This window comes from Dipodomys spectabilis, unplaced genomic scaffold, assembly GCF_019054845.1.
Source record: "Dipodomys spectabilis isolate Male_0828 unplaced genomic scaffold, ASM1905484v1 ptg000157l, whole genome shotgun sequence".
NCBI classification, from domain to species: domain Eukaryota; kingdom Metazoa; phylum Chordata; class Mammalia; order Rodentia; family Heteromyidae; genus Dipodomys; species Dipodomys spectabilis.
In genome coordinates, this window is record NW_024870834.1 from 22,170,920 (window position 1) to 22,192,563 (window position 21,644).

The following is a 21,644-nucleotide window of genomic DNA, read 5'->3' on the forward strand; positions in this document are numbered from 1 at the left end:
TTTCAAAAGGCTAAAAATGAAAGTTCAAGTGGTAAAAAGCCAAGTAAGAACAGAGGCCTTGAGTTCAAGCTCTAGTACTGGCATAAATATATTCACATAAATCCCAATGTCCCCAAAGCATGCTCCCAAAGCCATAACCTTCGCTCAGTGTACGCTCCAGGAATGTCAAAGTCTTGATCACCTTCTCTATCTTCAACTTCTTCCTCTTCTTGCCCATTCCTGTCACTCTATCTCTTTTGATATAGATTTTACAATATATTGTTACGAGCTTTCAACTCTAAGTTATTCCCTTCTCTCCTTTTAAACTTTGGAAGGAACTCTTAATTCTCACTTGAGAATTGCTGTAATATGACTTCCATTGCATGGGTCATCAATGATTCCTTTACAGTTAAAATAAAGTACTTTTGTTCCTTATCTTGCTCAAAATCTCTGCAGTAGCTCAGATCACTATTACTTCTTTCTACAAACACTTCACAATTTCTATGACATCACTTTGTCCTAAATTTTGCTAGTACCACCTGGATGGTCTTGCTTACTTTTCATTCTCATTTCCATCTTGAATATCTATTTATGATCAGAACTTCAATTGTTATCTCAATGCCTTCGGCATACATCATTCATCATTTGCCTGTGTTTGTAGTAAGGAGTTTTTAATCAACTCATTCACACAGAAGTCAAATTATCTGCCTGAAACACAAATCTGACTGGCCATCATTAAATTTCTTTATGGTCTTGGGATACTTTTCATGGCTTCCCAAAGGGCTTAATAATATGTCACTAGCCTATCATACCACTCTCCACTCAAACCTTTCTCTCATCTTTGCATGTCCTACACAACTCTATAGAATTTCTTGTTGTGCAGTCTCATTATGTTCTTTCCCATCTAGAAAACTCTGCCTAGAATATTCTTCCCATAATTCCTCATCATTTGACTAAATCTTCTCATCTTAAGTCCCATCAGAAGTGTCCTTTAGACATATAAGACTGTGACTGGAATCTGGAGCAAAAAAAGTGTTCACATAGTAATATTAATATACTAAAAATGTTTGCAAGAATCAAGAACTCATAATATAGACTGGTGAAAAATTTTAATATATCTCAATGTAAAAATTTAGAAATATCAAAAAGCAAAAATATAATAAACTAGAAAATACAGAAGAAATAATTTTTTAAGTAAATTTGTCCTTCTAAAATTGAATCAAGAGAGTGTTAACCACTAAAAAAGATCTAAAACAAGCAATAAAGTTGAAAAACTAATAAAGAGCTTAGTACTGGATGTATTCTCTAACAAACGCTACTACACTTTTAAAGATGAATCCACCAAACCTATTCTATGCAGCCAATATTATCCTGACACTAACATCCAATAAACACACACACACAAATTCCTTGATGACTATGGACACAAAAATTCTCAATAAAATACTTGCAAGCATATTAAAAAGATCGTACACCATAATTAAGTTGGTTTCATTCCAGAAATACAGGATGGCTTCACATAAACAAATTAATGCAATAAAGCACATAAACAGAATCAAGGGCAAAAATCATATGGTCATCTCAATTAGATGCATGAAATGTTCAACATCTATAGCTGGAAAGGAAATGTAAACCCTAGCCAGAATGGTAATCATCAAGAAAACAAACAAAGGCAGGGGAGGGTTGTAGGGAGAGGACAGATGGGAATGTAAACTAGTGTAACTCCTATGGAAATCAGTATGGAGATTTAAGATTCATCAGATTAAAAAGTAGACCCATTTTAAGACCTTGTTCTATCATTCTTGGGCATATATTTGAAGGGTCATAAATCAACATACAAAGGGAATACCTGCACACTTCCATACTTCCATGTTTATCATGGAACCATTACAACAGTCAACCAGTGAAATCAGGTTAGGTACCCAACAACAAGGAATGAATACAGAAAATATATATTTATATGAACATAATGGGATATTCAACCAAAAAAAAAGAGTGAAATTATGCCATTCACAGGAAAGTGGATGAAGCTGGAAATCACGATACAGAGCAAAATAATCTAAGCTCAAAAAGCAAACTAATGTTATGACTCATATGCAGAACTGAGGTCTACATGATAATAATTACAAGACTTGAGGATAACAGAGGTACTGTGGCAGAGGGAAATCAGCAACAGGGGGAGTGGCAGAAGAAGAAATGTGTAAAGAGGATCAAAGTCTATTACATATATATGCATGAAGACAGCAAGTCAATTAATTCACAAGTAAATTAATGTAATTCAACCCATCAATAAAAGCAATGACAAGAACTACATGATCATCTCAATAGATCCAGAAAAAGCATATGACAAGATCCAACACCCCTTTATGATAAAAGAGTTGGAGATATTAGGAATCCATGAACATTCCTCAATATAATAAAGGCTGTAAGCTGGGCATCGGTGGCTCACACCTGTAATCCTAGCTACTCAGGGGACTGAGATCTTAGGATTGCAGTTCAAAGCCAGCCTGGGCAGGAAACTTCATGAGACTCTTCTCTCCAATAAACCACCAGGAAATGGAAGTGGCGCCATGGCTCAAGTGGTAGAGCAGCTAGCCTTGAGCTGAAGAGCTGAGGGACAGTGCCCAAGCCCAGAATTCAAGCCTCACAACCAACAAAAAGAAAAAGAAAAAGAAAAAGAAGAAAGGAAGGAAGGAAGGAAGGAAGGAAGGAAGGAAGGAAGGAAGGAAGGAAGGAAGGAAGGAAGGGAGGAAGGGAGGAAGGGAGGAAGGGAGGAAGGGAGGGAGGGAGGAAGGGAAAGAAAGAAAGAAAGAAAGAAAGAAAGAAAGAAAGAAAGAAAGAAAGAAAGAAAGAAAGAAAGAAAGAAAGAAAGAAAGAAAGAAAGAAAGAAAGGAAGGAAGGAAGGAAGGAAGGAAGGAAGGAAGGAAGGAAGGAAGGAAAAGAAAGAAAGAAAGAAAGAAAGAAAGAAAGAAAGAAAGAAAGAAAGAAAGAAAGAAAGAAAGAAAGAAAGAAAGAAAGAAAGGAAAAGAAAGAAAGAAAGAAAGAAAGAAAAATGAATCAAAGAAAGAAAGGCTGTATATAACAAACCTACAGGCAGCATTATACTTAATGGTGAAAAGTTTAAACCATTTCTGCTAAAATCACAACACGACAAGGATGGCTGCTCTCTCCACCCCCTTTTCAATATAGTATTGTAATTCCTAGCTAGAGCAATAAGGCAAGAGGCAAACATAAAGGGGATCCAAATAGGGAAAGAAGAAGTAAAACTCTCCCTCTTTGCAGATGACATGATCCTGTATTTAAAGAACCCCATAGATTCCTCTCCAAAGTTATTTGAGCTGATCCAAAACTTTGGCAAAGCAGCAGGGTATAAAATTAACCCACAATTTACCCACAGAAGAATGAGGCTGAAGTCAGGAAAGCAATTCCTTTTGTAATAGCCTCAAAAAAAAAAAACCTTGGAATTAACCAAAGAGGTGAAGGAGCTCAATAATGAAAACTTTAAAAGCCTGAAAAAGGAAAAAGTAGATTTAAGGAACTGGGAAAACATCCCATGCTCCTGGATTGGGAGGATTAACATAGAGAAAATAGTAATACTGCCCAAAGCTATTTATAAATTCAGTGTAATATCCACCAAAATCCCAATGTTCTTCCATAACTCAGAACAAGAAGCAACCCAAAATTTATATAGAATAATACAAGACACCAAATAGCAAAAGCAATACTTAGCAGGAAGAACAGTACTGGAGGAATTTCAATACCAAACTTCAAACTCTATTACTAAGCTGTAGTTATAAAACAAAGCCTCTTCAACAAATGGTGCTGGCAGAACTGGCTATACACAAGTAGAAAACCGAAGTTAGATCCTTATATATCACCCTGCACCAGAATCAATTCCATTTTGATCAAAGACATCAATGTAAGACCAGAAACTGAAAATATTACAGGAAGGGATAGGGGAAACATGAGTGCTCCCTGGCACAGGTTGAAACTTCCTAAGATTCAGAAATACAAGGACTCAGAGAAAGGCTGGATAAATGGGATTACATTAGACTGAAGAGTTTCTGCATGGCAAAAGACATAGCATAGCTATCAGTTTAAATAAAATGCCCACAGATTGGGAGACGATCTTTACCAGCTATACTTCATACAAAGGCCTCATATCTAAAATATACTTCGAGCTAAAGGAAGAAGAAATAAGAATGGTCAATAGGCATCTCTGGCTATAAAAGAAATGTAAATCAAAACAACACTCACCCAAGTTAGAATGGCTATTATCAAGAAAACTAATAATAACAGATGCTGACAGGGAGGTGGCCAAAAGGGAGCACTACTACACTGTTGGCAGGAATGTAAACTTGTTCAACCACTCTAGAAAGCAGTAGGGATATTCCTCAAAAGATTAAACATAGAGCTTCCCTATGACCCAGCAATCCCACTCCTAGGCATATACTCAAATGACCACAAACCAGCCCACACTAATGCTACCAACACAACCATGTTCACTGCAGCATTATTTACCAAAGCTAAGATGCCCCTCAGTGAATAAATGAATCAAGACAATGTGATATATATACACAATGGAATTCTATGCTTCTATCAGAAAAAATGACATTCATAAGGAAATGGAAAGACTCGGAAAAAATTATATTAAGCAAAGTAAGTAAGACCCAAAGAAATATAGGCTGCATGGTTTCCCTCATTTGCAATAACTAGAATAAGTCTATAAATCTACAAGTTAACCCAATGGGTAATAAAAAAAACAAATAATTAACTCGGATATGATTAATCAAACAGCATTCTAAGCACTGCACAGTGAGAACAAAGGAGGATAGTCTTAGGAGAGGATCATAATAGCTCAATAGTTATGTGCATATAAACATAAAAAATGATACTTATCAAAATGAACTCCAAGAACTGGAGACAAGAGGTTTTTGTTTTTGTTTTTTCAGTGTACTGTTTGCAGTTATTCCCCCACCTTTTGGTTTTTTTCCCTATTGTCACTGTTTTTGATTTCTGTACCGTTTGTCTTGTGTGTAAATTTACCTGATTTGTCCCACAAAAACAGTGGGACAAAGGGTAAAACAATTCAACAGTGAAATACACAAGACATCATATAGGAAATGAACTTTACAACTTGGGACAAAGGAGATTTGGTAAGGGGAGAAAATGATAAAAAGAAATGTACTCATTACCTTACTTATGTAACTGTAACCCCTCTGTATATCACCTTTACAATAAAATTTAAATTAAAAAAAGACATCATAATGAAACTCACCAAACTGTTTTACTAAGGGAGGGGAAGAAGGAGTAGGGGCAAAGAAAATGTAATAGACTGGGTAAACTTGCTCAAAATACACTGAACTCATATGTGTCATTCACATGAAACGTCTTCATACTATTGAATTTTATTTTTTTAACTTAAAAAACCAAAAATAACTATTAAACACAATCATTCTAATATTAACTGACAGGCAAAATTTAAAAAGATTATTTAAAAAATAAACTGTACCTTATAGATAAAACAAGCTATAATAAAATTAAAGGCTAAAAAATAAAGACCACACATAATTAATAATCATTTAAACTTTTCACATTTTTCTATATAAACCTAATTATATTTTCCTACACAAAAGTTGTCTACATTGGGGCTGGGAAGGTGGCTCAGTGGTAGAGCGCTTGCCTTGCATGCCTGAGGCCCTGGGTTCGATTCCCAGCACCACATAAGCAAAAAGAAAAAAGCCAGAAGTGGCACTGTGGCTCAAGTGGTAGAGCACTAGCCTTGAGCTGAAGAGCTGAGGGACAGTGCCCAGGCCCAGAGTTCAGGCCCCATGACCGGACCCAAAAAAAAAAAAAAAAGTTGTCTACATTTTTATGCAATTTTTCTCAACTATTACAGAAGTATAGTTCTGAGTTGGAGAATGGTAATGAGATAAATGTAAACTAACTTCAAACACATTCTTTAGAACCTATCTTCAAACAACCCACCTTTAGTTTGATAAGGATGGAAAGATCTTTTTGAACTTATGCCCCTGTTTGTGCAGACCCCATCAATAGTTTTAATTGAAAAAATAGTTCTAGTTATTATATCTGAAACAGCCTCCCCTGTCAGTCTTCCATCTATGTCCTTTCCGTTGGTATAGAGAAGAGATTATAGCCTGGATTCTGATGTGAAATATTCTGCTATCATCATCAGACACTGCTTCCTCAAAAAAAGTTTTTCACCTTGAGTAAGAATAATTCTTACAATTAAATTTTGTCTTTTCATCCACTGACCATTTTTTCCTTCCAAGGATTAAGTCATAGACTATTTTTTTTAATACCTTTTTACACAAAGACCTAAGTTTACTAATACAGAATCCTAGCATGTGTGTTACTCTCTGGAACAGAAGAGTTTTAGTACAGCAAACAAACTTAAGTTAAATTTTCAGGTTTTTAGACTTTGCTGTCAAAAGAAATGAGTCACATTTTACAGCCACAGTCCACTCCTTAATACTCTTGGCTCTGCCTCTCCTTCAATTTCACTGGAGTACATTACTCTCAGCACCTCAGCCTCTGGGCTTTGCTTCTATACTTGCTTCTTAATGCAGCCCCATTCCACAGCCATTCTGGGGTAGTAGAGATAAGGAGCTCTTTCAACCAAATCCATAGTCAACTCTCTCTTTGCACATGGAATGATGAGATGAGAGGAGAAGGGGAACAAGAACAGAGAGTGACAGATGGGGAGTGTCAAAGGAAGGCAAGGACAACTCTCAAGTGGGAATTAAGATGAGGAAAATGAGAGAAGAAGAGAAAGGGAAGAGAAATTGAAGACTTAAGTAGGAAAGCCACTGATGGATTAATTGAAATACAAATAATACCACCAAATATAGTAATACACCAGCACTAAGAAGGTCAAAAAGCAATATTGTAACCACCACTCTATTAGAAGGATAAAATTGAGCAACTTTACCAAGTACTCTCTTCATTCACATTAGCTATGAAAAATATAGGTAGCTCCTTTTTTCTTAGATATGACAAATATGATTTATACAGGATGTCACAAACAGTAGTCCTAGTCAAATACATTATTATAACCACTGATATTAAAACTCATTTTCTTTACAATTGCCCATTAACATTATATTCCTGAAGAATCTGAAACTTTATTAGGAGTAGAAGTCAATGATGCCTAAAGGGACAAGCCATTTATCTAGTCAGACCACAATTAATGCTTTATTTCCTGGTATATCATGTGGCCAATGTTTCTCTGTGTTGACAGAGAGAGGTATTATTAATATTACATATGTATCATGCATATTTGTTGATTCCTCCCTTATCTTCACGGCTCACATTTGGCACTTTGCCAAAGCACATAAATAGCTGCATTTTTAGCTGATATAATAATAAAAATATAAGAGGAAATAGTGAATGATTCACAGTCCACCTACTTAGGTGAGATACAGTCAAATTGTCTTTTTATAAGCTGTGCACACAAAATACATACACAGACAAAAATGGTGAACCTGGAATTTTAATTGTAAAGAAAAACAAGTCACAAAAGTTACAGGCTTCAACCAACAATTTCTGAATTTGTCAGAAGGTTCTATACCTATAAACTATTGTACCTGTTGTACCAAGTCCCTAGAAACATCAGTATAATAATATATACTAAGTATAATTATGATGATTATTTAGCTTCTTAATAGCATACATTTATCATTTGTTGCCTAAAAACTCATGCACAATTTTTAATTTAAATTTTTTGTGGAGCTGGTCTTTTATTTTTTTTTTGGTCAGCCGTGGGGCTTGAACTCTGGGCCTAGGCGCTGTCCCTCCGCTCTTCAGCTCAAGGTGAGCACTCTACCACTTGAGCTACAGCGCCACTTCCTCTTCTATTATTTTTTAAAATATAAATTCATTGTTATTATTAAGGTGTTATACAGAGGGATTTCCATTTCATAAATCAGGTAATGAGTATATTTTCTCTTTCAGACAATGACACCCTTTCTTCACTTTGCCCCAATTTCACCCTCCCATCCTTGCCCACAAGTTACACAGGTCATTTTCCATGGAGTTTATAACTGAGTTGTATAATTACATTTGTTCACACTTCGTCCCTCCTTTTCTGCACCTCCTCTTGGCCTTCTTAAAAGAAGAACAAATCCAAAGTAAAGACAAACTGATCACCACCACCACCACTGATAACAACAATAATAACAAAAACATGTTTCTATTTCCTGGAGTTTGTTTAGAGATATAATATTTTAAATGCTCAGACAAGTTTTCCTTCCCTAATGTTCTCCCTCCTTTATTCTGACTGTTGGTATGTGAATGTCTAGAGTCCTGTATATATTTTAGATCTAGCTTCCACATATGAGAGAAAACATATGCCATTTGTCTCTCTGAGCTTGGCTTACCTCATTTAGCATGATTTGGTCCATCCTTTTCCCTGCAAATGACATAATTGTATTCTTTGTAATGGATGAGAAAAATTCCATTGTGTATATATGCCACATTTTATTGATACACTCATGTACTGTAGGGCATCTGGGCTGTTTCTATAATTGGGCTACTGTGAATAGTATAACAATGAACATGGATGAACAACTAGAAAGACAGCCAACAGACTGGGAAAAAAATCTTTACATCTGGTACAAATACCTAGTATCAAAAATATACAAGGAAGTAAAAAACTTAACACCCCCCCCCAAAGCTAATAAACCAATTAATAAATGAGCAAAGGAGCTTAAGAGAGACCTCTTGAAAGAAGAAGTAAGAATGGCAAATAGACACATGAGGAAATAGACACAAATAGACACATGCTCAACATTCCCTGCTGTAAAGGAAATGCAAATCAAAATGACTTTGAGATTCCATTTCACTCCAATCAGACTGGCCAACATCAAGAATTTGGACAACAACAAATGCTGCCAGGGATGTGGGGAAAAAGGAACCCTCCTGCACTGTTGGTAGGAATGTAAAGTAGTATAAACACTCTGGAAGGCGGTTTGGAAGTTGCTCAAAAAACTAAACATAGACCTTCCCTATGACCCAGCCATACCACTCCTGGGCATCTATCCAGAACATTACAAATCAGGACATAGTAAGGACACTTAATTTAAAGTTGTTGGTTTTGTTTTTTTTTTTGTCGGTAGTGGGTCCTGAACTCTGGGCCTGGGCACTGTCCTTCAGCTCTTCAGCTCAAGGTTCACGCTCTACCACTTGAGCTACAGAGCCACTTCCAGCTTTTTCTGCTTATACGTACGGAGAAATCGAACCCAGGGCCTTATGCATTCCTGCAAGACAAGTATTCCACCACTAAGCCACCTTCCCAGCTCCTTAATTTCAACTTTTAAGTAAGGAAAGTAAACAACATAAACATACATCAAAGAAGCCCAAGGCAAACTTAGCTACTATCTCATGCCTAACACAATTAGAAACAAAATCTTTGATATGAAAAAAATATACAATGAAAACCCAGCTCTTGGCAAAGCAGTAACATATTCCTACACTGCTACTGGTGGCACTGTGGACTGATACCAACCATTTTAGAAAGCAATATGGTAATATATGTTAAATTCACAAAAATATTCATATTCTTATCTTAGAGTTACCTAATTGACTATGCAGAAGGAAAAATAAATGCTTCCATTTTCTCAGGAAAAGAAAAAGAGATGCTCAAGATACAAGTAACAAGCAGAAGACTGAGCAGCCCACAAAAGGGAATAGTGACTGACCTGTATTAAAATTATTTCACCAGTTTTGACATTTTCAATACTTTTTTTTTTAAGCAGCGTACTCTACTTTGAAGTATAGTTGTGTTAAGTCTCAGTACTGGGATATTAACCCTGGCTTGTTCAACCTGCTTGCTGGCTGATGCTTTAATATAAGCCATGCCTCCAGCCCAGCCTTTTGCTGGTTATTTTGGAGATACAATCTTGATGACTATTTTGCTTGGGTTAGCATTGTAATGAGACCCTTCCAATCTCAGTCTTCTGAGTAGCTAGGATTACAGGGATGATCTACTGCTGCCTGGAAGCTGGGTTTGCCAAAGTGGAGGTTAGAAATGGCCAACTATTTAAACAAGGACTCTCTTTGCTTGGAAACACCCCAATCAAAGATTCTGTCTCTGGTCCCCAAAGAAGTTATACTAATTATAAGGGTGGAGGTTCCACAAGAACTAAATAGGTTAAAATTTTGCATCATAATTAAAAGCAGGTCAGAATAATGGAGACATTTGCACAGTACTGGCCATATGCCAGAATTCTATCCTAAAGCACTGCAGTAAGCTTATAATTATTGCTGCATAAGAATAATTGTTAGGCACTTATGCTCAGGACTCAGGTTCCAAGTCTTTTTCAGAAGTAATTCTTCAACACTTTCTGGAAGCCAGGTGTGGTGTTATACATCTGTAAGCACACTTGTCATCCCAGTACTCAGAAGGCTGAGGCAAGAGTCACCAGTTCGAGAGTGGCCCAGACTACATAGTGAGCACACCAAACACAAGAACAAACAAACAAAAACAAACAAGAAAGGCTACATAGAGTGGTCAAGATTAAAACAGCATTTGCTAAGCAGTCATGAAAAGGCAAGCTTTCAGATGAAGCTATATTGACCTTACAAAATTGCATGGAGTTGTTGAAAAAAAAAAAAAGAAAATCCTATTTAAATAAAGAAGAAATAAAAAGAATTGCAATCACAAAAACTTTTTATTGACCACTATCAGTCTATGACAGCCAATTATCTTTTTAAATAGTCAACCTTACAAATAATCAAAAAAAGTCTTACATCTTTTTCGGCCTACAACAGATGTTTAAAAAATAAAAGTGTAACTGTTCTTCTACTTCACCATTTTGAACATACCATCAGTGTGTCTATTCAAGTTTACAAAGTTAAAGTCATGACTGCACTGACTTTATGGGAATTAATTGGTGGTCTTTGCTAATCTCCACAAAACCGTTAGGATCACTCACAGACTTGTCTGTGGTCTCTCATTTCCTGAAGAGTGAGGAAAAAGAACTATATGCTCTGTTGGGTATCTGGAATATATTTAACACAAGGTCACAAACACAGAGGGCCCTAAATGATCATATCTGATGCTGTAAGTACAAGATTCAATGGCTCATCAGCTCAATCCATCTAATACTCAAACTAGCACTAAACATTCATTAATTGTGAAGCATATGCTGAACCTTCTAAGCTGTGGTCCTGACCTCAGAGGTGTGCTTAGACTGCTGTGGCCCAGTCAGTGTATCCTCAAAGCATCCTGAGGAACAAGGGTAGTGCTAAAGGATCCAAGGCACCTTTGAGAAGACTGCAAGGCTTCACAGCCTGGAGGATAGGCAGTTTGTCATGTGAAAGTAGACTTACCCATTTCACTGCAGGCAGTGAGGCTAGAAAGAAAACACAGATCCAAGGAGAGTAACATAAAGCTCTCTAACTTGGATAAACCATGTTTCTATCCTTTACCCTTCTCTTTCTTGGTCCCTTCACTTCAATGCAACATCTACCTGTGGCGAGGTCATACTACTTTTCCAGTCGTAGTCCTCAGCACTCCAGTGTCTAGAGAACATTCAACACTGCTTCAGGCAGAGAACCCAAGCCAACTTGGTTTTTAGTCACAAATACAGCATAACTTTGTGACCACTATGGAAAACCAGTAATATGAAGGAGAACAAAAATCAGAAAAAAAGAAAAACTGTGACTGAGAAGATAAAAATCATTCAAGAAAAGAAACATAGGAAAAAAGTTTAAAAATTAATACCAATAGAGCTGGGGCTAGTGGCTAATATCTGTAATCCTAACTATTCAGGAAGCTAAGACCACAGTTCAAAGCTAACCTAGGCAGCAAAGTACATGAAACCCTTATCTCTAATTAACTACCAAAAAGCCAAAAGTAGAGCCATGGCTCAAGTGGTAGAGCACCAACCTTGAGCAAAAGGGACAGTGTCCAGGTCTTGAGTTCAATTCCCAATACTGGCAAAAACATACATACATACATACATACATACATACATACATACATACATACATACATACATACAGCCAACCTTAGAAATGATCAAATACGTTTCATGTCTCTTTTGGCCTACAACAAATGTTTAAAAAATAAAGGTGTAAACATTCACAGTTTTAATCATATCATCAGTGTGTATACAAGGCCCAAAGTTCAAACCTCAATACTTCCCCAAAAAACCCAAAAACTTTTCCACTATTTATTTTCACAGAAATTACTGTTAAGTTCAAGAGCAGAGAGCATAATATAGCTCAGGAGGGCAGACATGTTGGGTGCTTATCATTTACACAAAGATAAAACTATCCATGTCAGAAAACCAAACATGGAATAATATTCAAAGAATTTGGAACTGTAAAACATTTGGTAGTACTTTTCTCACAAAAATTAAGCTGCTCAGTTTGTTACATAGATTACTAGTGTGTCAGGGCTGACTATTCTGGCCATGCTAGTTACACCAGAGCTTAGATAGTTTACCATAGAATCACTGGAGAGGTTTCTTCACTTGCTTCTCTACTGCAAACAAAAGGACTAACTGCACATGAAGAACTCAAGCCAGTTACTAGCTATTAACAAATACAAAACTGCCAGGTAGGGCAAAGCTGTAGCCAAGGTATAGCTAATTACTTATCCAGGTTATTAGGTATGCTGATGTTCCTGCCTCATACATAAAATGTGCTATATACACAAGAACTCCTGAAGAAAAAACAAAGCTTACTCTCTAGTGTACAATAAAATAAAAAAACAAAGCTTACTCTCTAGTGTACAATAAAATAAAATAAAACTCATGTACAAAAAAATTATTCTAAGAGCAGATAGTTTAATGATCTATTATTACAGTGTACAGTTATGAGTTGTAAAGTTGGTATGGCTCTTTGGGTCTCAATTGAGACCACTTTTATTCTGGCTCCTGCTTTATGATACTGTATAGAAACTATAACAGTCCACCAAAACTTAGAATAGCTACTTAATGATGATCATTTAACAGAGTAGAATCTGAAAAAAACTAATTCTTGGTAACAAAAGGATTTAGAATGTGTCAAAGTACTGAAGCTGTCACTTGTAAGAATGGTTGTTAGAGATGGCTGATTTCACAGGGAGTGAAAAGTAAAGAAAGAAAATTGGACTATAGTAGTATCAGAGTTCTACTCTGGGGATTATTCTGGGGCCTGGCTTACTGCTCAACCTCATACACATCATGTGGCAGGAAGAGGAAGGTGAACAATAAGAACAATAAAATGCAGTGGCATAAAGTTATCAGACTAATTAACACATAAGCATTAGTTTTCTCTCTGTTTAAGGACTGAGAAAATATTCTCAAATGGTACAGTGCTAACTTTCTCTTGGCCATTGAGCAATAGAGGAAGATCTTTCTCTATCATAATATCTTGACTTTGAGAGCAACCCCAACCTGACATAGGGATAAACCTATCAGCATAGTTGATCAATGGTTCTACTCTCAAGGCAAATCACTGGCTCCTCTGTCTTCTATAAATACTTCCTTTCTAAGAGTGATTGAGGTGTGTTCCTCATAGAGAAATGTAAGCCCAGTGAAAAGCAGAAAATGTTATGTGGGGCCACAGTGAATGAGGTGATAGTTGAGAAAGAGTCCTATCTTCAATAAGGCATATTCGCTATAGTAACATTTAATTATTATATAATAATATATTCCACTTACAAATCTACCTGGTACTTTTAACTGTTGGAAGTAAAAACTAGTCACAAAACACATAAGTACTCAAAAGAAAATGACTACCTTGATTTGAATGCTACCCTATTGTCTAGTCTATGATTCTATTACTTGAACTTTGATCACATGTCAGATTCTCTTCATAATCCAATGAGTATTAAGGAAGGAGGTCTACTCAAAGCATGAAGCAGTAAATGTTAGCTGTTATTACTGTCATGTCATCCTGGTTGTACCCCACACATATTAGCAAAGTGGCAGATAGAAGTGACAGGAGAAAGTACTAGAAGGAAGATCGATGGTGTATTGCTTATTTTAACCAGTCCAAGCAATAAAGTCCTTCTATTGGTCTAACATTTTTCTAGAAATAGTCTTGGCTTATAAGCCAAGTCAAAGAATCTATAAAGTAAACTTGCAAAATAACGGAGTTTATAAAAATAAGATAATATTAAAGTGATCATAACTTCTTTGGCAGAAAAGTAAAATTTTGTTTCTGGAGACTTAGGCAGAATAAAGTCAGGAATGCATTAAGTAGCAGAAAATAAACTAGAGATGAAGACACTGGGTCATGTGCACTGCTAGAGGGTAAATTCCACCTGATACTGCTATACAGCACTGTTTTAACAAGAGGATATGCTTTGGTTTTCACCAGGAAAAAAAATGGGTTAGGTCCCTAATCTTAGTGAAATAAAGCTGTATAGTAAAAATCATCCCATAGAACCATTAATTTGTGATGTTACTATGTTGTGATAGATGACTAGAACTCTCTAAGCTGTGTCTTAAGCAGAACTATCAAGAGTGGGCATCCTTTGAGACTGGCTTTCCTGGGAGTAGCCTCCTGGATTAACCATGCTTGTCCTTCCTGATACCAGGCTGGGCAGTGCCCACTGGTACTGGCCAACCATCTCTGGTGCCACACACACCTTCTGCTGGCACCAGCAGGACTTCATATTGGCAGAATCTGCTGCATCTTCCCAGACCTGCTGATGCCAACAACTTGTTATTTTAATTATGAAACTTAATTATCATGAAAGCTGATAAAACATGAGTACAAAAGACAAATGTGGTTTCTATGAAATACTGAGTTGAAAGGTTTGGGAAGACTTAACTAAAGGCCAAGTCATTAAGAAGAAAGCTGCTGAATCAGATATAAGAAAGACAGCTACAGAAATAAGAAAAAAAAAATGATAAAACAAATTCTGTGCTGAGACTTCTTTGCAAGGTCTATACTCTTGCCTCGAGGTTTATTCTACTAATACAATGTTGAATTCAAAACAGTTAAAGACAAGTCCTTCAACTTAGGAGTTGGGCAAATATATTTTTATTTCTCAGTGAAAATGAATACATGTATATATATACTTTTCAACAACTTTTACTGTTTTCTTCTTTTTTTTTTTTGGTTGGTCGTGGGGCTTGAACTCTGGGCCTGGGCGCTGTCCCTCAGCTCTTCAGCTCAAGGCGAGCGCTCTACCACTTGAGCTACAGCGCCACTTCCATCTTTTACTGTTTTCTTGGGGGAAAGGGAGAAGGGGGTCGGTTGTGGGGTTTGAACTCAGGGCCTGGGTCCCTGAGCTCTTCAGCTAAAGGCTACCACTCTACCATTTGAGCCATAGCACCACTTCCAGCTTTCTGGTGGTTTATTGGAGATAAGAGCCTCATAGACTTTTCTGCCCTAGCTGGCTTTCAACTGTGATCCTCAGATCTCAGTCTCCTGAGTAGCTAGGATTATAGGTGTGAGCCACCAGTACTTGGCTTTACTGGTATTTTTAATCAAGCAGTCCTACTTATTTTCAGCAGAACGGTGTTGTCCATGTCCCATATTAGTATCTATTACAGTTGTGGCTTTTAAATTTATGAGGTATGATAAACAGGACTTCTCTGGATTGTAGGTGTACAAATTTTGTATATTTGAAAACAAAATATGTGCATCAGACTCCCCATATGTGCATCGGACTCCCCTTCTCTTTCACTTTACATAATACTGATCAGGGGATAGTAACTAACAACATGTCATATGCTGAGAGAGTAAAGTGGAATCCTGGCTCCCACATTTACTAACTCCATGACAGTCTATCACCAAAGCCCCAGTTTTCTCATCTGCAAAATAACATACACACCAATGCCTACCCCATGGGCACCAAAAGGGTGAGATGGGAAAAAAAATGTGTGTTGTATCAAAGGCTTAGCACAGTGCCTAGTACCTGAGTGCTAAAAATGTTCACTATTGATAGTATAATACTGACTAGTAGAAAGAAAATTACTCACTACTATACAAATAAGATAAAAAGAATACATGCCAGGCTGGCAATAAGGCTTAGCAGTAGAGTGCTTGCCTAGCATGCATGAAGCCCTGGGTTCGATTCCTCAGTACCACATAAAACAGAAAAAGCCAGAAGTGGTGCTATGGCTCAAGTGGTAGAGCCTAGCCTTGAGCACAGAGAGGCTCAAGGACAGTGCCCAGGTGCTGAATTCAAGCTCCACAACCAGCAAAAAGTAAAAATAAATAATAATACATGCTGTCTTAGGCTCAACTCACTGTGTCAGTTATAGGTGAAGACAAGATGGTTCCTTTTAGAGACAGCTGAACAGTTGAGAAATGCTTTTTTAAAATGTCCCAAGTATCATAAAGAAGTTGTTCTTATCTAGGGAAAATTTTACCACCTACAGGACATTTGACAATGCCATCTATATTTTAGGCTGCTGGGGGCACAGAAGAAAGCTACTGGCTATCTACCAGTAACATCCTATAATATACTAGACAGCCTCCACCTCAACAAAGAGCCATTTGCCCCCAAATGCCAAGTTGGTGAGTTTGAGAAGTCCTGTACTCTTAAAGGCTATTGAAAAACAGACATGTTTCTAAAACCTAAACTCCAGGCAGTACTTCTGAAAAAACATACTTCAAAAATGAAACTAGAATTTTCATTATATTGAGTCCAAGACCTTTGCCATAGTTATTTAAGAATGAGAAGAGATGTGAATATTTAGCAATGAGACCAGTTCTTTCTATTGATGCACCTTCAATGAGATTCTTCCTAAAATAATCTCAAAATATTAAGGTTCTAAAGTAAACAATGTCATAAAGCTATATTTGAAACAACCAAACACTGCTCAAGGAGTTTATAGAAAGAAGCCTCTTAATCACAGGCTTCTTTCCATAGCTGTAAACATTGCTGATCTATGCGATCTATACCTTGCTTTGGCTATCACCTGTTTATAGCAGGGGGACCCAGACTGAGGGATTAAACTCATACCTCAATTTTAACACTTAATGCTTAAAAAACACTACTACAAAGGCTTTAAGAGTTAATTTCACTTTTTGCCTTTCCTTTTTTGTCTAAACATACTTTTAATTTTTCTATTAATTTTTATTTTTTATTGTTAATATAAAGGTGATGTACAGAGGTGTTCTAGTTACATAAGTCAGGCAAGGAGTACATTTCTTTTTGGACAATATGCCAGTCATGGGACCTGAATTCATGGCCTGGGTACTGTCCCTCAGCTTTTGTGCTAAGGCTAGCACTCTACCACTTAGGCCGCAGTTCCACTTCTGGCCTTTTAGTCATTAACTGGAAATAGAGTCTCATAGTCTTCCCATTAAAACTCTCATATGACTTATTTCCATTTGGAATATACTTTGAGAAATAATTGAGATATATATATTTCAATATAGATATCTATATATATATCAATGTATATATATTCAGTATATATGTATATGTCTGAGGCTTTGCTTCTTAAGTTATGTCATCAAGAACAATGACTAGATATTTTGTGGCTTTTGCTGTTAATGTTATAATGGGGTTGGGAAAATAAAGGCACTATAATCAGACTATAGGCTTGGCTCTGAAATGATCCATCCTCTTCTTCCTTCTCCTCCTCCTCCTCCTCCTCCTCATCCTGTGCTAACTTAAGTCTCTATAATCATCAGTTCAATCATCCATGAAATTCAGACTATAGAGTTTCTTCACAGTGAATTTATTTCCTCCAGACCCTTGTCCCGCTTTTACTCATTTTTTTTTAATTTGACTGGGGTGTAGAACCTACATCCAATTAAACTATTTTGACATTGTTTTTATTCACCTCTTTTAATACTTCTTCCTTATCTACCTCCCTGCATATATCTTTATATTCTATCAGTATAAAGATAAATATTATTTTCAATTTTTCTTATTTTATTTTTTTAATCTTCATCGAAAAGGTGATGAGCAGGGAATTACAGTTACATAAGTAATGTACTGAGTACATTTGTTTTTAAACACTGTTACCCCTCATTTTCTCCCCCTTACCTCTTCCTATGTTCTCCCCCCAAGTGTAAGGTTCATACCCAAAAAAATCAGTGCCTTTCCTAAAACGAAGAAATATCACTGAAAACATAATTGCAGCTCTATCAAACTAGATAGACCAATTCCTCCAAGAAAGACTGAAAAGAAAATCACTTTTTGTACTTTTTTCAGTGCCTTTTCTATTCCAACATATGACTCAGACTTAATTTTCTTGGCTGTGAAACATTGCTCTGTAACTTTTGTCAAACAGTGCAATTCATTTTCACCAAAGTTCCTATAAAATAAATAGGAATTACACATTATAGTTCCCACTTACTAATTAGAACACTGAGGTGACAAAGAAATGATCCTGTATTAACTGCAAAAGTGTCAAAACATAAAAGAATTTTAATTATTTTAGCAATCCAAAAAATATAAGCTACAAAACATTTCATAAAATAAAAATACTTTGAACTTAATAATCCCTAAGGGTGACATATCAAATTAACACAACAAAGACTATAACTTTATCTAAGTCAAACTAACTTAAGAAAAAAAATCCTTATATTTAACTTATAATACCTCCAGACCTCTGTATAGCTAACAGGGGAAATGGGGGGGGGGTGGGGGGAAGCAAAGAGAACAACAGAGAAATACTTTAAATATTTTACCAGTAATAAAGATAAGAAATTCACACAAATTTTAAATTACATTACTAAAACTTTTAATAAATAATACCTTTTTATCATGTATTGCAAAAAAAAAAAATTCCAGTAGACAATTTCTACTCACCCTTCTGGTAGAAGAATTTCCTATAATAGTAAGCGCCGAGATCCACATGCTCCACAATGTACCTTTTCACTCTATCTAGATGCAACACCAAGTTTTCCTTGGGGACTTCAAGTACTGCCACTCCCGCATTTGTGCAATGGGAGCTGAGGGTAGACTCAAAGGAGGCACTTTCACAGCCACTAAACGAGCCAGAATTTGATTTTGACAGGCTGATTTTCCTTTCGCCTTCTCCACCTATCTCATTCCGAAAATACGGACAACTCATTACAAGTTCATTGCTTTTATCATCTCCCTGGTCCATGCCAAGGCTTCCCTTGGAATTCAGGTCCTCTGTGCTGCCCATTGGTGAGCTGAAACTGGCCGAATGGGACAAAGGTCCAGAGACCAAGGACGCCACAGCAGCTGCCGAGGCTCCTGTGGTGGTGTTTCTCCTCTTAATAACGTTGTGCCGGTTCATAATCGCCTCATTCAAATCAAATAATATGCTCTGGACATCATAATGTGCAAAGCACTTTGGACAAGTCCAAGGCCTGACAGAGTCTTCTGATCGGTTGTCTTCAAGGTCCGACGATTTCCCAAGTTCTTCACCTTTGGCATTGCGTAATTTACGAAAAATGGATGAGTCTCCAGTTTCAGACTTGGAACGTCGCTTGAGTGGTTTTTCCCTTTCCTTAAAAAGCCTGAGATTCTCTCTCTGTGAAATGGGCCCATCAATAACATCCAAAGAGAAACCAGAACCCTTGCCCCCACCAGCAATAAGAAAGTCACTGAGCTTGGTTGGAGTTGGCCCTCGATCAGATTTGTCATCTTTGTAGCCCTTTAACAAATCAAAAAAGCTTTCTCCAGACGTTCCCTGCTTATCAATGGAAGATGTGCTACCATATTCTCTGTGCAGTGATGGCCCAGTCTTGTATGTGGGGGAAATACATTCATCAAAGCTATCCACGTCAAGTTCACTTATGGTGATATCGCTGTTGCTCCTCTGCCGTATTCTGCGAAGGGCTTTCCTAGGGGAACTGGGATAGGCTTCAGGCATGAGGAATCTGGAGTCCATGTTCTCCGATGGTCTGGTCTTGTTTTTCAGTGTGTTCTGTATGCTCTTTAGCATGGCTGAGTCATTAGAATTGAGGCTAACAGAACTTCCCTGACTCACAGGACTGCTTTTGGAGGACATGCTCTCAAGGCAACTTGAGGTTTCTATTTCCTGGCTTGAACGGTTAGACTCTTTTATGTTTTCCTTTCTTGGAGGCCAATCTGCAATCCTTGCTCGAACCCCCATCTTTGGGACTCCAGGAGTGGAGGTTATATGATGAGAACCTTCACTTCGTGGGGGCCCTACGGGAGCCATGACTGATGATCCTAAGCTGCCATTTTGGGACCGGAAGCGGCGCATGTAGAAATCATCCGTGTGGACCTTGGGAGGGCCATCCGTGCCAACAACAGAGGTCCTATCAGTGGCAACAGGCCTTTCTGTCTGTGATCGTTTCAAGCTTGTCATGATGTAAAAGAAATCAGACTTAAATCCCTGCAGAAAGGAACATCATGTCTGTGTTTCAATGTGCACTTCTGTTTAGGAGAATGGCTTCCAAAATATACAGCAGTTGTATGAGGTCTTAAGCTTTTTCATCTAAAAGGTTAAAAATGATGCTTTATTTTCATATGACTGAAAATCCAAATCGTCAAAATATTGTAATCCACAATAAGTCCCTTTTGCTTCACTTTAACAGACAGCTCTCTTTCAGAAAAAAATGAATGGAACTTGTGTTACTGAGACTCTGTGATTGCCATAATCCCATGTTTTCTCTAAAAGAGAGAAGAAATTTGAATTAGCATTTGACAAAGCTAAAAATAAATATGCAATGGCCAAAATCAGATACATGAAAAATCAAAAATTCAATACTGGATTATGGTTCACAGTTCCATTATCCAAATTGTTAGTAAGAAGGTTTAAAAGAAAGAAGTGAAAGCATTTAATAAAATCCATACTTAACAATGAGAAAGAGCTATAATATTTCAGTCTGACTGAACTCTTTCATAAAACTGGGAGGGGGTATGCTCTTGTCCTGGGACCTCAGACACCCACCCCAAGCCTAGATTTTTTTTCTCTTATGACCTCTAATAATGTAGAACATCAAAAACCACTGTGCTGATCTGAAGTTTGAGACAAAATCAAGTCAATCTGATAGAGCAATGCAGTTTCTTGATAAAACTACAAAATAATTTCACTAAATATATTGTAACATTCACTTTTTTAACTCCTTCCATATTTCAATATCAATACTTGTTTCCTCACAGAAGCTTAAACATACCAAGAAAAAGCAAACATAGCAGAGAGAAAATAAACAGGGTTTTCCCGAAGCCATTGTATCCATTAGCAGTCTTCTGCATTTTCCTCGACTTTATAACTTACCCAGATGAGGAATATTACAGAATGAATCCAGTATTCACCACCACCTCTTTCCAAGCTCTCCTTAGTTTCATCTACTTTCAAAGATGAAGTCTTTCACTAATTCACAAAATGCCTGCATTTCCTTAAGCAGTGAGTGCAACCTCCTCCATTCCACCAGCATTAATTTATAACGGCAGAAACAAAATGCTACTCTGGGCAGTCCTCTTCATGTCCCCCAAAAGACTACAGAGAACTGTTAGCATCCTTCCAGGTGAAGGGCAGGAAGACAAACTTCCTCTTGAGCACGTCAGACAGAAGACAGCAGGAACAGATTTTGAATACAAAATCCTCCATGGTTGCGTACATCCTGAAAAGAAAGGCAGACGATCCTTTTCCAAGACTCTGCAAATTACACAAGAGGTGGCCTTTAAATTCTTGCCAGATACATGTTTGGAAAGATGCTGCTGAACCAGCACTGAGCTGACAGGGCGGCATTGTCTACAAATCACACTCTGACACCGAGGAGGACCCGCTCAC

The 21,644-nt window shown here is 37.2% G+C and overlaps 1 protein-coding gene across 4 annotated transcripts in view; it reads right to left on the reverse strand.

Annotated features, from left to right (window-relative positions):
* The window catches only part of Sipa1l1 (signal induced proliferation associated 1 like 1), a 335,149-nt gene that overhangs the window by 124,823 nt on the left and 188,682 nt on the right, over positions 1 to 21,644 (reverse strand). For 3 of the 4 annotated variants that reach the window (XM_042692744.1, XM_042692740.1, XM_042692742.1), the window contains one exon: positions 18,719 to 20,521. In XM_042692744.1, the coding sequence (XP_042548678.1) occupies positions 18,719 to 20,216 (1,498 nt within the window). In that variant the 5' untranslated portion in view covers positions 20,217 to 20,521. Of the gene's footprint in view, positions 1 to 18,718; positions 20,522 to 21,128; positions 21,147 to 21,644 lie in introns of those variants that run through there. The other variant, XM_042692743.1, reaches the window with a different exon arrangement.